The 14,198-nt window shown below is 39.7% G+C and overlaps 1 protein-coding gene across 6 annotated transcripts in view; it reads right to left on the bottom strand.

The window, feature by feature from the left end:
• Positions 1-14,198, bottom strand: part of LOC126298839 (ubiquitin carboxyl-terminal hydrolase 15-like) — a 157,545-nt gene that overhangs the window by 85,515 nt on the left and 57,832 nt on the right. For 3 of the 6 annotated variants that reach the window (XM_049990325.1, XM_049990323.1, XM_049990321.1), the window contains exons 6-7: positions 9,379-9,768; positions 6,113-6,230 (exon numbers count right to left, since the gene is read on the bottom strand). In XM_049990325.1, coding sequence (XP_049846282.1) covers positions 6,113-6,230; positions 9,379-9,768 — 508 coding nt within the window. Of the gene's footprint in view, positions 1-6,112; positions 6,231-9,378; positions 9,772-14,198 lie in introns of all 6 variants that reach the window. The other 3 variants (XM_049990322.1, XM_049990324.1, XM_049990320.1) reach the window with 1 other exon arrangement.

Here is a 14,198-nt window from a genome sequence, read left to right as displayed (position 1 = left end):
ACAGGAGACTCAGAGTGGATTGTTATGCTTGTGTGGAAAGTGGACTATTAGAGAAGTTGCTTAAGTGCTACTTTGCTAAACACTGTCTCCCTCGGTGCTTGTCAGACGTCACACTGAAGTCACGGATTATGGCCCTTAACCCGGAAGACAAAAGCAGAGACACCTGTGTCATCCGTACAAAGTTCTACTAACATCCAGGGCCACATATCAATGATGGGAGGTTCCAAGAAACTAAAGACTCATTGAATGATCATGAAACTTCCATAGGAGGAGCAGTCTTCAATGCACACCATGGTGAAGAGGTTATAACAATATGACCAGCACCGAGAATCTGCCAGTGCTGCCATACAGAGAACTACTGACAAGTTCTAGATCCAGAGCAATGTAGTCAGCTTCAATGAGAACTTCTGAAACAGCAGTTTGCTGTTTTTTCCAGAAGATGGAGCAATGCCAGAAGCTGTAGTGTGTTGTAGATCGCCAGTTCAAACCCAATCATTGGCAGTTGTTTGTTATTTAGTACTTACAATTTCTGAAAGGTTTTGTAATACTTTATGTTTGTATATTCTGAAATATTTTATGTTTCTAAAAATACCTGCACACACTGTCCAGGAGGTCAGTTCTGTTCTGGCTGCACACTGATGTCAGTACCAAACATCCTTTCAGTACTAAGTGTAATAACTTCACTGGTGACCCAGCTTTGGACTTGGGCTTGATTGTGGTTTAGACATGATGATAAAGCACTTTTCTGGTGGTGTCACTGGGCTACCAACATCAATTTTTTATTGGCCCTAAAATAACAATGGTGTGTATAAGAAGAGAGGGAGGGGATAAGTGGTAGACTACGAGTCGATTGCACAGCATAGTGGAAATTGGTAGCCCGCAACCAGTCAGCAACAAGCTCCTGGGGGCTGCATTTTACTGCTGTTAGTAGTGGAAAGACAATGCCATTTGTGCATACGCTGTTTGTTTAGCCAGTAATGGCAGTGTCTGGTAAAGCTGCTGCCCCGCAATTGTGCATCTGGACATGAGATTAGGATGCCGGATATGAGTGTGGCTCAATGAATTTTTAAGTAAAAGAACCCAGCATGTTGTCCTCGATGGCGAGTGTTCGGAGACAAGGGTACTGTCAGGAGTGGCCCACACAATTGTTATCAGATTGCTCTTATTCTGTGTAAAAGTAAATGTTCTAATGGACATCGTGAACAGCAATTTATAGTGATGATGCTGTGGTATACAGGAAGTTGCTATCGTTGAGAAATTATAGGAGGATACTAGGAGACTTAGACAGAATTTCTAGTTAGTCTCATGAATGGGAGCTTCCTCTAAGTGTAGAAAAATGTTAAGTTAATGAAAATGAGCAGGAAAAACGCTCCTTTAACATTTGAATATGGCATTAGTAGTGTGTCACTCGACACAGTCATATCAATTAAATACATAGGATTATTGTTGCAAAGCGATATAAAATGGAATGAGCACATCACACTGGTGATTGGGAAAGTGAATGCTAAACTTCATTTTATTGGCAGAATTTTGTGAAAGTGTAGCTCATCTATAAAGGAGACTGCATACAGAACGCTAGTGACCCTTTCCTGAGTACTGCCTGAGTGATTGGGACCCTCACTACGTCACATTAAAGGAAGACACTTAAGCATTTCAGAGGTGTGCTGTTACATTTGTTATAGGAAGGTTAAATCAGTATGCAAGTATCATGTAGATGCTTTGTGAACTTACATGGGAACCCCAGTAAGGAAGACAATCATCTTTTCCTGAGGCACTATTGTGGAAATTTGGAGACCTAGCATTTGAGGCAAACTGCAGTCGATTCTACTGCTGCCAATGTACATTTTGCATATAGACCATGAAGATAAGATGAGAAATTAGGGCTTGTACTAAGGCTTACACATAGTCATTGCACCCTCCCTCTATTTGCGAGTGGAACAGGAAAGGAAAGGTCTATTAGTGGTACATGATACCCTCCACCATGCACTGTACAGTGGCTTGTGGAGTAAGTCTTTTGATGTAGAGGTACCCTTTGTACCAGGATTACTGGCAGCCAGAACACCAGAGGCCTGTACCTGTCTTCCCAGTTGATATCAGGCTGCTCCATGATTTTGATTGGCTCTCTTACTTTTTGTGTGCGTATCCATGGCCATCTTCCAAGTACTTATGTTTCTTACAACTTGATATCCAGCCTACAACTGCAATGATACTGCACTAATGCTGATCTGTTGTGCTGCCCCAAATGGACATAGCATTCATGCTATGGAGACATCTTTATGTAGTCACATGAGTAAACTGCTTCAAGCTCAGTGTAATTCTGACCACACTCTTGGCAGTGATATATGGACGATAAATTCATCATTTGGTCACACGAAAAGCAGAGTCATGGAAGTTCCATCAGCATATTATAAGTATGCATAAGAACATCCAGTGCTTTCTACAACCAGACTGTAATAGTGCAATTCCATTCCTGGGTGTGAAGGTCTACAGAACTACCAATTCCAAGCTAACAACATCTACCAGAAAACTGGTACCAACACGCCAAATATCATCATCATCATCATCATCATCATCCATATCAGAAGTGTCCCAGACACCATACGCTGACCACTTGAGCCCACCACATCAGTGATAAAAACAATATCAAACAAGAATTGAAAGAGCCAAAAGATATGACAACAATACAAGAAGGAAAGCTACTAAGTGCTGCAGCAAGCCAGATACAGAAAATTAACTAAAAGAACAGTTCCAGTGGTGCATTTATCTTATGTCATGGGTATCAATGATCTCATATGCAAGTTGCTTCACTGAGGAGGCATCAAACCAGTCTTCTGGAGTGTCCACAAGATCCCAGATTTTGTATGGTGTACTAAGAATGCAATAAAAGCTCTCAACACTGCAGGTGTATATGTAATACAGTAAGAGAGTAGTGACACCTACATTGGGGATACTGAAAGGCCTATTAGCATCCATAAAGCAGAGCCTGAGCTCTGTGTTCAGTTTGGGCGACACAAAAGATAGGCTCTAGCAGAACATGATTGCAATTGTCAGCAGGCTACCAAGAAGGGTGACAGTCATACCCATTACAGTTTTATTGTATCATCACATTGAAGGTGCCCTTAAAGGCCACAAGGACAGATCATGTCTCACGATCACTGTCACCAATGGGGATAGAACAACATCAATAGACATTGGTTTGGAGTCCGACGGTATGGGGCATCTGGTGCCTCCAGGGTCACTGCACAGGTGGCTCAAGGGTCACTGCAGCAGGTTTCTCCCAAGATTTCTTCTTTTTCTCTTTTATAACTTTTGGAAGTCGAGAATCTTGTGAGGGATCATCTGCTTTGGTTGTAGGAACAGAAGGTAAGCAGTCTGTGGCTCATTAAAACTGTGTGCCCGACTGAGACTCAAACTCAGGGCCTTTGTCTTTCGCGGGCAAGTGCTCTACCAACTGAGCTACCAAGCACGACTCACGCCCCGTCCCCACAGCTTTACTTCTGCCAGTACCCCGTCTCCTACCTTCCAAACTTTACAGAAGCTCTCCTGCGTACCTTGCAGAACTAGCACTCCTGAAAGAAAGGATATTGCAGAGACATGGCTTAGCCACAGCATGGGGGATGTTCCCAGAATGAGATTTTCACTCTGCAGTGGAGTGTGCACTGATATGAAACTTCCTGGCAGATTAAAACTGTGTGCCAGACCGAGACTCGAACTCAGGACCTTTGCCTTCCGCGGGCAAGTGCTCTACCAACTGAAGGGCGTGAGTTGTGCTTGGGTAGAGCACTTGCCCACAAAAGGCAAAGGTCCTGAGTTCCAGTCTCAGTCTGGCACACAGTTTTAATCTGCCAGGATATTTCATATCAGCACACACTCCGCTGCAGAGTGAAAATCTCATTCTGGAGTATGTGGCTCCTTTAGCCACTGTCTGGTTTTGGGCTGCTGACCTGTGGATTTCCAGTGAGAGGGTTCCCGGAAATGAGTTCTGTCAGTGGTAGATGTCAGAGAGGGATACTGCTTCTCCATCTGGGTTAGGGGAGTTGTTCCCAAAGATTGTGCTCCAAGAGCCATGAGAGGTGTGGGCCTATCACCTCCATGTTCTAGTTTATTTATGTGACTGCCAGACTCAGTACATGACAGATTGACACAGAGGTTGCCAGATACTGTTGACAACTTGGCCACAGTAGTGACAAAAGGTAATCCATGTCACTGACACTGGATACAAATGATCATATTTTTCCATGCTTTAAAATATGAAAGGCTATCTGTGACATTCATTTCCTGGGTTTTGCATTCCTATATTAAGATAGCATGTTTTGGAGCTAGGGGATGGTGGTTGTTCCCACAGTTTACAGAGACAGGTGGTAGCACACTGGAGTGGTAGACCATGATTCTGAACTTCTCTGGAAGCAAGTACGGCTGTGCCTGTATCAGTGAAAAATGACGTGGATCCTTCACCTCTCCAAGTGTTTGCGTAATTCTTCCTCCATCTGCAGTGTTAGGTCTAAGTGAAAAATTAATCCCTGTACCAATTTTAGATTATTATGGGACGTTATAGTGATAGGTACATCACCAAGCTGTTCACAAGATAGTAAAGCCTGGGCCTGGGTACGATTTGGTGGGTTAATTATGATGGCACCACATTGTAATTTCCTCAAATACATGTTCAATACTATCCACAAAGAGCTTTGTCTCATTGGAGAGAGAGGTACAAACACATAACTGAGCAGAGTGTCTACAAATCACTTGGATTTGTTTTCCTCCCACGGCATGACCAAGCAATAAAAATTCTTAGGATCATAATGATCTGCACGGAACTGTGGTCTTTCTGAAGGAACTGTGAGAGGCTCATGGCCACTGGCTGATAACTTTGATCATTTCATTATGCCAAATAATTGCTATGATACTACCTACTCTGAACATGGGCCCTCCCCACAGGTGGTGGTGGTGGTTGGTTTGTGGGGTGCTCAACTGCGCAGTTATCAGTTATCAGTGCCCATACAAATTCAAAACCTTTGCTCAGTCCCATATCGCCACTTTCATGAATGATGATGAAATGATGAGGAAAATCCAAACACCCAGTCATCTCGAGGCAGGTGAAAATCCCTGACTCCACCAGGAATCGAACCCAGGACCCCATGCTCGGGAAGCGAGAACGAGACTACGCGACTGCGAGACCACGAGTTGCGGATGCCTTCCCACAGGCATCACCCAACCAGAACCAAGCAACCTGGTGAGATGGGCAATGTCCAGAATCCCCCAACAGACAGGCACCAACTCCTCAGCATGTATTGGCAGGTGACAGCTCTGGTATCAATAGTGTCATCCGTGCATCAGAAGGGGCTACCACCATATGAGTACCTGATGACTCCCCCCCCCCAAAAAAAAAAAAAAAAAAAATGACTGGATACCATGCTGGGCAACCTTCCCAGGACAGACTGCACGTTCTGTAAAAGAATTCTGAAGAGAGTCTGGATGGCAGAGGCAGACAAAGCAACCATTCTAGAGAAGCGGAGCATCAGGGTTTGAGTCCCGGTCTTGCACAAATTTTCAACTCTTGCCGTTGCATTGCCACAATGCCCTGTCTGGATGGAAGTAATTATTTCCTTCCTATCTCTCTCCCATCCCGTTTTGTTCTCATTTCTTTCCTCAATAATGTCCATCTAGATAACTTAATGTATTTTCATTTATTGCAGACTGCAACAGTAATAAATGAAAATAAATTAAGCAAACTAGATGAAATTATTCATATTAAATCAAAATTGTCTCTTCTGAAGCAGACTGGTATAAATTAATTGTCCACCTGCACCAAGTTACAAACTACACAATTCTTCATCCCTTATAGTACTAGTGTTGTGCACTCATGAAACTTTAGATAAATGTTGTCCTATACCATAAAGGAAACTTTAGAAGCTGAAGTTGCAGAGATTATTGTAATTGTTAAATGTGTTGGGCACGTGACCCAATATAAATAATTATGGCAAGCTGCAGCAACACTTTTAAATAAAGAAATTAGTTATTTTACCAAACTTAACAACAGTGGTTTCTGCGGATGGATTAAACCAACTTTGGGGCTATTATTTTTAGCTATACCTAAATAGTGGTAAATACATACCTGAATGACAGAATTCATGAAACATGTATTTCCAAGATTTGACAGTCCACAGATCCCAGGCTGCGATGGATGAATCATTCGACTATAGCCAGAACCACTCGCACTGTACCTGGTGGTCCTATAGAAAATAAATAATGGAACATATGTAATGCAAAACCTCCTTAACTAATTGTAACAAAAACTTTGAGTCCCAGAAAGAAGAAGAAGAAGAAGAAGAAGAAGAAGAAGAAGAAGAAGAAGATAAACAAAAGAAAATAGTGCACAAGCTTTAAGACAGAATTAGAGCATGTGGAGCCCAATGTGGGAATGCTGAAAATTTATTGTTGCATTCCTAAGGAATACAGAATCTATTTATGGTAATCTTCAGATATGATGAATCAGGATCTCACTTAGGTAAGCTCTGTCAGAAAAGCACAAAATGTACAACATATATTCAAAAAGTAAGAGTCATTCACCCACAAAAAATACCCATTAAAAAGAGCTTTTATTGGCAGTTTCAGTTTCCTACAAATCAACTTCACATTTCCACTAAGTCATAATAATGATGCATAATAATTATAAATCTTATGTATTATGAAGTGGGCCTCACTGTGTATCCCTCTTGTAATGGTAAATACAACAAGCACAACGTTATCCACTGTGCTGCATGAATTGTAACAGCAACTGCTTGGACTTCTGTAACCGTATGGACAATATGGCCATGTCGCCAATAAAGTCATCCATGCTCTGGAGCGTACAGAAACTTATTACTGAGGCATCACAAGTGTAATATATAGTTTCTGCAAATACAAACACATGGTGTCTCCCATGTTCCATGACTTCCCAGTTCCTCAACATGTGTCCAGCACATTTTAATCTTCTTCTGCAGTAAAGGAGTCATCTTACACTCGAAGCGGGAATTTATCAGAGGGATTTGAATCCACTCCTCTTGAACCCACTCCTCTTAGGTCAATGCCTTACCCACTGTGCCAGATTGCTTGGTGCTGCAATCTGGCCACAATGGAATCTTGCTGTAATGACCCCAGAGGTACTTGTGTGATTAATGCGAACATAAACGCTTCTATCTGCTGGAACTGCCAAGCTATTTATGATTCATAATCATAGTGGCATAACAGAATATAGCAATTTCTGTGAAGTCTTTTCGTGATTTTAAGAATTCAAATAATGTTTTACAACATTTTCTGAAGTGTAAACTGATATCAAATGAACCTCTTCCTCATTTTGCAATTAAATACACATTATGACAAACAATGTGTGTTCTATCACTATTATTTTTGATACTTTTTAATATTTATCTTGAAGTATATTAAACTGCAGAGTGTTTGTTGGCTATCTGTACTCCACAGCAGCACACCCAAACCACAGCTCATGGCTCTGAGCACTATGGGACTTAACTTCTGAGGTCATCAGTCCCCTAGAACTACTTAAACCTAACTAACCTAACGACACCACACATATCCATGCTCGAGGCAGGATTCGAACCTGCGACAATAGCGGTAGCACGGTTCCAGACTGTAGCACCTAGAACCACTTGGCCACTCCGGCTGGCCCAAACCACAGCAAGTGCTTTTATGGGATATGATAAGTGCCATTTCTTTCCTACAAGAAGTAGGTAGAACCTTGCAAATCTCAGCACATATAATAGACAGGGGTGCAACGGGTGGGCAAAGAGTTGTTCACTAATTTATGTTTTGAGACAACAGCCATCCATCCAACAGCACATAGCTGACCTTGAAGTTGATTGTTTTATAGAGGTTTTTACCATCCTTGTGACCCACTTAGTTAGACAAGATCCCCATTTCGTGGCGCGCACACACACACACACACACACACACACACACACACACACACACACACACACACACACACTAAACATTCTACTACCTTGGCCAACAATTGTCACTGAAGCAAACCACAGTACTTAACACGAGGACCGGTGTCATTGGCCAGGCCCAGCTCACACACCACAGATTCAATGAATACATTCTCAGCAATGACTAGCTGAAATCCATGTTGTATTTTTAATTCATATAATTTATACAGAACTCTCCACAGCTGCTAGGAACTGGGATAAATTCTCCTCTGTAATGACAAAAAGATGGATCAAAATTCCTCACAACAAATTCATGCCTGTAGAAATTGAACAAAGTAGATATGAACTTGAAATAAGCTCTTGCTGAACTACCTTAAACTTTAAAATTTCAGTGCTGCATCTAATAAGAAAACACTGGAGGTCTGGACAGTTATGCAGTTCTATTTTATTGATTTGAAGTTAATTTGGCAGGTATTGATGTTTTTTTGTTTGGTGATAACTGGCTTTCACTATACTGAATATTATTTACAACTGCAATCTTCTTTTAACTTATTGTTGTATTTTTTGTTCTTCAGAAAGCAGTTTTCCATCCCTCCTACAGTCAAGGTCACCAAAGCACAATAGTATTCAACCTATAAATGTATTTCAAAAACTGATTATTTATGAAATTACCAATCCAAAGTTCAGCCTTAAAGGGATGCTGTGAATAATTTCAGAAAAATCTGATAGCTGTATTATTATATCTTTCTTTAAACATCGTTAACATCCGATATTAATATGGGTAAGCATAATCCTATCTGTTCACATACTGCACGAATGCTTTCATCTCTATAGATCCACAATGCGTATCATAATTTGTTTTCCAAATTCTAAATCTTTTTCTGTCCCTACAACTTTTTCTTTTACTGTAACTTGCAGTGTAAAGTTATCTACTCAAGGTGCCTAGGCACAAACCTCCCTAAGCTGTCTTTTGCCAGCAAGGGCTAGCCACAGATATCTTCGCTCATCTATTCCTTCAAAATACTTCACCATTTCATACTTTACTTTCAGAAATTTCTTCCTTAATTTCATCTCAATTTTCAATGTCAGGAGATGTCTTGTTAAAGAAATTTTGCTTCTGGCACCAACCTCACTTTGGCCTTTGTGTGTAACATTGCTTCAAAAAATGATGAATTCTTTCATTATTAAATTGTCTCTTTGCCAGTTATAAGTAACACAACAAATGACTAAAATCAAGAACTTTTCAAGGTCTCTGACTGCCAGAACTTCGTATAAATCCTGTGGACACTTTCCATTTTGACATGTTCTGCTGCCTCCAATACAAAATCCCACAGGTATTACTATGATAACTCCTATATCACTGCAAACAATATGTAGTTGCTTACCATCAGACAATAATAAGAAATCATCAAAATTAAACAACTGATAAGCAGTTTCATTACTGAGCACTTACATGGAACTCGTGCTCGGAGCTGATGACGGTGACCTTTGTGACAATGATCCGACAGATGTTAGTGTTGAGCTGCTCCTAGATCGTGCAGTATAGCCAGAAGAAGTACCCGGCTCAGGCATCATACTCCACATTGATGACTGACTTGGTGTTGCATTAGAAAAACATGTACTAGACGAAGATGAAGATGATGAAGCCGGTGATAAATTTTGTGGTAATGTTCTCACATACTCAGAAACTTTTGTATATGACTGTACAGTTGCAGAGCCATAATAACCAGATGAGGCAGGTGTGTCTCCCTCTGCTCCGATATTCAGTGATGTTGAAGAAGAACTGGAGGAAACTGGATTTTCAGCTTCAGCACACGACCCTTCAGCAAAAGGTGGCAGTGGGCTGCTGCAACAACAATATCTGTATCATGTCAAGTATTTGTATCCACTTTTATGTAGTGCTCATCTACAGGGGAGTGCAGGGGTAGGGACTTTAGTAATATACACAGAATTATAGAAAGGCTTCTCATTCAAATGTAATCACATGCTTCGTGCATCATCACACTCGTGCTTGTCACCAAGCTATGTTTTCAAATTGTCTAAATTGAAGTAATGGCACAAAGTCAAAATACTAACTTAGAACATTTTTTGATTACACGCCACAAAATGACGACATTGAAATATAAATATGTCTAACAATTAATTGTTTTGAGCAAGTAAGTAACAGGAAGATAACAAAAATTACTTACAAGCCTTCTTCCTAAAGTTTTACGCATCTTTTGTGCCTCTAGCACATCTAGAGTCACAATTATAAGCTACATACTGTATAGTTTACATTGAATAAATTTGCAAAACCATTCTTCAACAAATGATACTTAGAAACCCTCTTTCAGCACTAACAGACAACAATGAACGAACATAGAGGCAGCTCTGTTGGCAACCCTGTGTTCTTTGTTTCTTCAGCTGCATACCAGACATCTGAAATGCGCGCACTGTTTGATTACTGTTTTTGTGGTCCTTGGTGTTTTAATTAAATAATCTGAAATGGGTCACAAACCAAAAAAATATAGTAACTATGGATCAGAAACTACAAGCTGTAATGTGACTCAATTCTGGGTAAGCAGCCAAAACTATTGCATTTGAATTAGGGGTAGGAAAAGTACTGATGAGGACTGGAAGAAAAATTGAGCAGAAATTGAAAAGTGGTATGCTGCCCCAATTACTGGAAGTAGAACAAAAGTATGGAAGACAATGGTGAAAGGTAAACAAAACGAAGTTGAGGAAGCTTTACTTTTGTGGCATTACTGTTCCAATATTTCAGGAAAAACCACTGCAATTTCAGCAGTAAATAGGAATATTCACATTTTACTGCCAGTGAGGTAAAGTTGGATAGGTGGAGAGAGAGAGTTGTGGGGAGGCTTTATCCACTACCAAAGTGACTGTGCCATTGTTTAAATACTACCTCTCCAAGTTAATTAACAAGGAGGGAATTTCTGGTGAACAGCTGTACAATTGTGATGATAGTGGTGTAAATTACAAGATGCTCCAAACCAAAATGCTTGCTTAAAAAAAGAGAGAGAGAGAGAGAGAGAGAGAGAGAGAGAGAGAGAGAGAGAGAGAGAGAGAGAGAGAGAGGACATTGCAGCACGAGAGAGAGAGAGAGAGAGAGAGAGAGAGAGAGAGAGAGGACGTTGCAGCACCTGGATACAATAAAAGTGAGGAATAAGTTATATTGGCTTGCAGTAATACAACTGACAACTGAGGTTTAGGCCTAAGTTAATAGGGAAAACATAGAAGCCTAGAGCTTTCAAAAAATTGGGTATCACTGCCTCTAAATTACACTCACCAAAAGGAAGCATGGATGAATTCAGAAATCTTTCACCAGCTGTAGAGAACTATTTGTAAAACAACAATTTACTGAGGAAAGTCCTGCTGCTTCTTGATAACACAACTTCATATTCTGTCAGTGATAAACTCAGGGATGGAGGTATCAAAGCAGTGTTTTTACCACCAAATGTGACTGATCTTTGCCAGCCGGTGGACCAGTGCACCCCTGGAATGCTAAAGAAGAAGTATCACTACTGTCTTCTCAATTCATAGATATCAGCAATTGGTAATAATGAAGACCGTGTAAATACTCTGAAGAGGATTGATTTGCTAAATGTCATAAGGTGGTTGGCCAAAGCAGGGGAAGATATTCTGAACATATCACTTGTAAGGTCTTTGAGAATTCTTTTAGACCACAAAGATCCATGGGTGAAACCGAAGTCAAAGATGGAAGTGATGATATTGCTTCATTGTTCAAAAACATACCAGGCTGTGTGGATATCGATACAGAGGATGTCACAGAATAGGTGGTAAATGATGAAGGTGATGAACTAACTGACAATGATATTGTGGAAATGGTAATATAGGAGGAAGCAACACAGGAAGAAGAGACAAACTTGGATGACATAAGAAATCTCATCCCACATTTGGAAGGGGTCAAAGTGACTGAGGCTATGCTGCAGTACATAAGTGAGGAGGAGGAAGCAATGCCAGCTGATATCATCTGTTTGCGTAAGTACAGGGATATTGCAAGATGAAAGAGGGCTAAAGGAGGGAAACTGTCATCTACCAAAGACTTTTTTTTCAAACTTCAAACCTGTAAGTTTCATGTCTGCTGTTACTCCTGGCTTTTCACATGTGTGTAATCTTACATTCATACTTTACAAAGCAGATTGTTTTATGTATATAGGAATAATTTTTGAAGGGTGTAGTATGTATATAACAAACACTTATAACTAGGGTGTATTATGTAAAAAGTCAGAAAATTTTAATAAATTGGGTTATGATATAAAAAAGGGGTGTTTTGAATGGTACGACTAGGTGTCTGAAGAGAGAATTTTCAGAACTCCATACTATCTGGATTTTTTGTTATCTGGTTTGACCTCCTGCCACATTAGGCCAGACAGTCAAGAGTCTGCTGTATATATAAGGTGAATCTAATAATAATAATAATAATAATAATAATAATAATAAATGTAGTTACATCAGTACTTCAAATTATTGCTGAACAGCTCTTGATATATGTTAAATAATGACAAAGTCATCCCCATGTACTACTGTAGCTTAGTTTACTTAAAACAAAGTACACTGTCTTCTTTTCTTGTTATTGATTTGACACATTGACACTCACATGTAATAACTTATGTTATATTTCTTTTCTCCTTCCTTTCTTTCCAGTTGTTTTTCATTCTTTTCCTATGCTTCTCTCTTCTTTCTTCTGACAGTACTGCACCAGTCTTTTTCTTTGTTTTCTCCCGGAAGCCCTATAAACTTTTTACTTTTGGTCTGAATTTTCCTTTTAATTGTCCATAGCATACAACTCTTCTCTTCCTCACTGCGTCTAATATTGGCTCTGTTCTTTCATAAACTTCTTCAGCAATTTTTTTATTTCCATTACCCATTGTCATATATTGGTCCCAAAATTTTCCCGATTATTTTCCTTTTATTCTTTTCTATTTCACCTCATTGTTTAACTCTATTTTACAAAAGGCATTATGGACCATAAAGACATTCTGGTCTAATTACAGAGTTTTGCAGTTATGGAAATAGCTTTATTGTTATAGCTTTATTGTTATACAAGTTTTTTGTTAACTGAAAACCCACTTCCACTTTCCCTGCTCTTGCTAAGTTAGCTTCCTTATCCTAAGCATTTGGTTGTATTATTTTGCCAACAAATTTAAATTTTACAGCCTTTTTTAATTATTCCATAATCAGCTTCCGTATATTTTGGTGCCTCATTCGAATCTGTCATCCCCACCTCACCTCACCTGCCATCCACCAAACCAGATATACACAGGCTTGTTTTTAAAGCTGTCTATTGTAGGACACTGATCTATTCTGTTGCATTTTCTATAGATTCAGCTAAGATGCCAAAATTGTCTGCTAAAGCCAAACAATTTTTAGATTTTTGCCTTTTCTCGTAATTACAATTTTTTAAATTTCTTCTTCTTCTTCTTCTTCTTCTTCTTCTTCTTCTGTTCCCCTCTTCCATTCCCTGATTACCTTTCCTATTATACAACTGAACAGCAGTGGGAACATTCCATGTTCTTGTCTTACACCAGTTTTGATCTCAAAAGTTTCTGAGATTTCACTTAAAAATTTAATTTTGTATTTTGTATTTTTTAGTGTTTATTTTATGATTGCCACTGATTTGTTGTCAACTCCAAACTCTTTTTAAAGTGCTAAATAACGTTTCCCAGGCTTTTGTGAAGTCTACAAATGTTATGCAAATGCTTTTGCTCCCATTCTTCTATACCTGATTACAAAGTTTGTTGCGCAGATTTAAAATTTGTTGCACACAGTATAATTCCTTTCTGACCCCCCCCCCCCCCCCCCCCCCCTTTCAGGACTCTCCTAATTGCTAATCCAGTTGACTTTCCAGCCTGTTTTGTAATGTCTTCGAGAGAATTTTGTAAGTCACTGAAAGGAGGGATATTCCTCTACAGTTGTTGGAGTAGTTTTATCTCCTTTCTTGTGGAAAGTGTGATTTAAGGCTGTTTTCCAATATTCTGGTATAATTTCTGTTTTCTAGACTTTTTGGAGGGCTCCATGTAGCTTCTTGACTGTTCCAGAAACTGCAGTATCCACATTTCAGCAGTCACTGATTCTTCAGATCTTTAATGATGCTTTGGATTTCAGGCTGAAGGGGCCAAGTTTGTGTAAGTGCACCCCAGATTTTGTTCTACGAATTTTGTTCTTGATCCTCCACAATTTAACAACTTCTTGAAATAGCTTTCTAACATTTCACAGTTTTCTTGGTTGTTTATGACTTACTTTACATCTTCA

The sequence above is a fragment of the Schistocerca gregaria genome, chromosome X (assembly GCF_023897955.1).
Source record: "Schistocerca gregaria isolate iqSchGreg1 chromosome X, iqSchGreg1.2, whole genome shotgun sequence".
Lineage (NCBI taxonomy): Eukaryota > Metazoa > Arthropoda > Insecta > Orthoptera > Acrididae > Schistocerca > Schistocerca gregaria.
The sequence above is the reverse complement of the archived record's forward strand: the minus strand, read 5'-3'. Positions and strand labels throughout refer to the sequence as shown.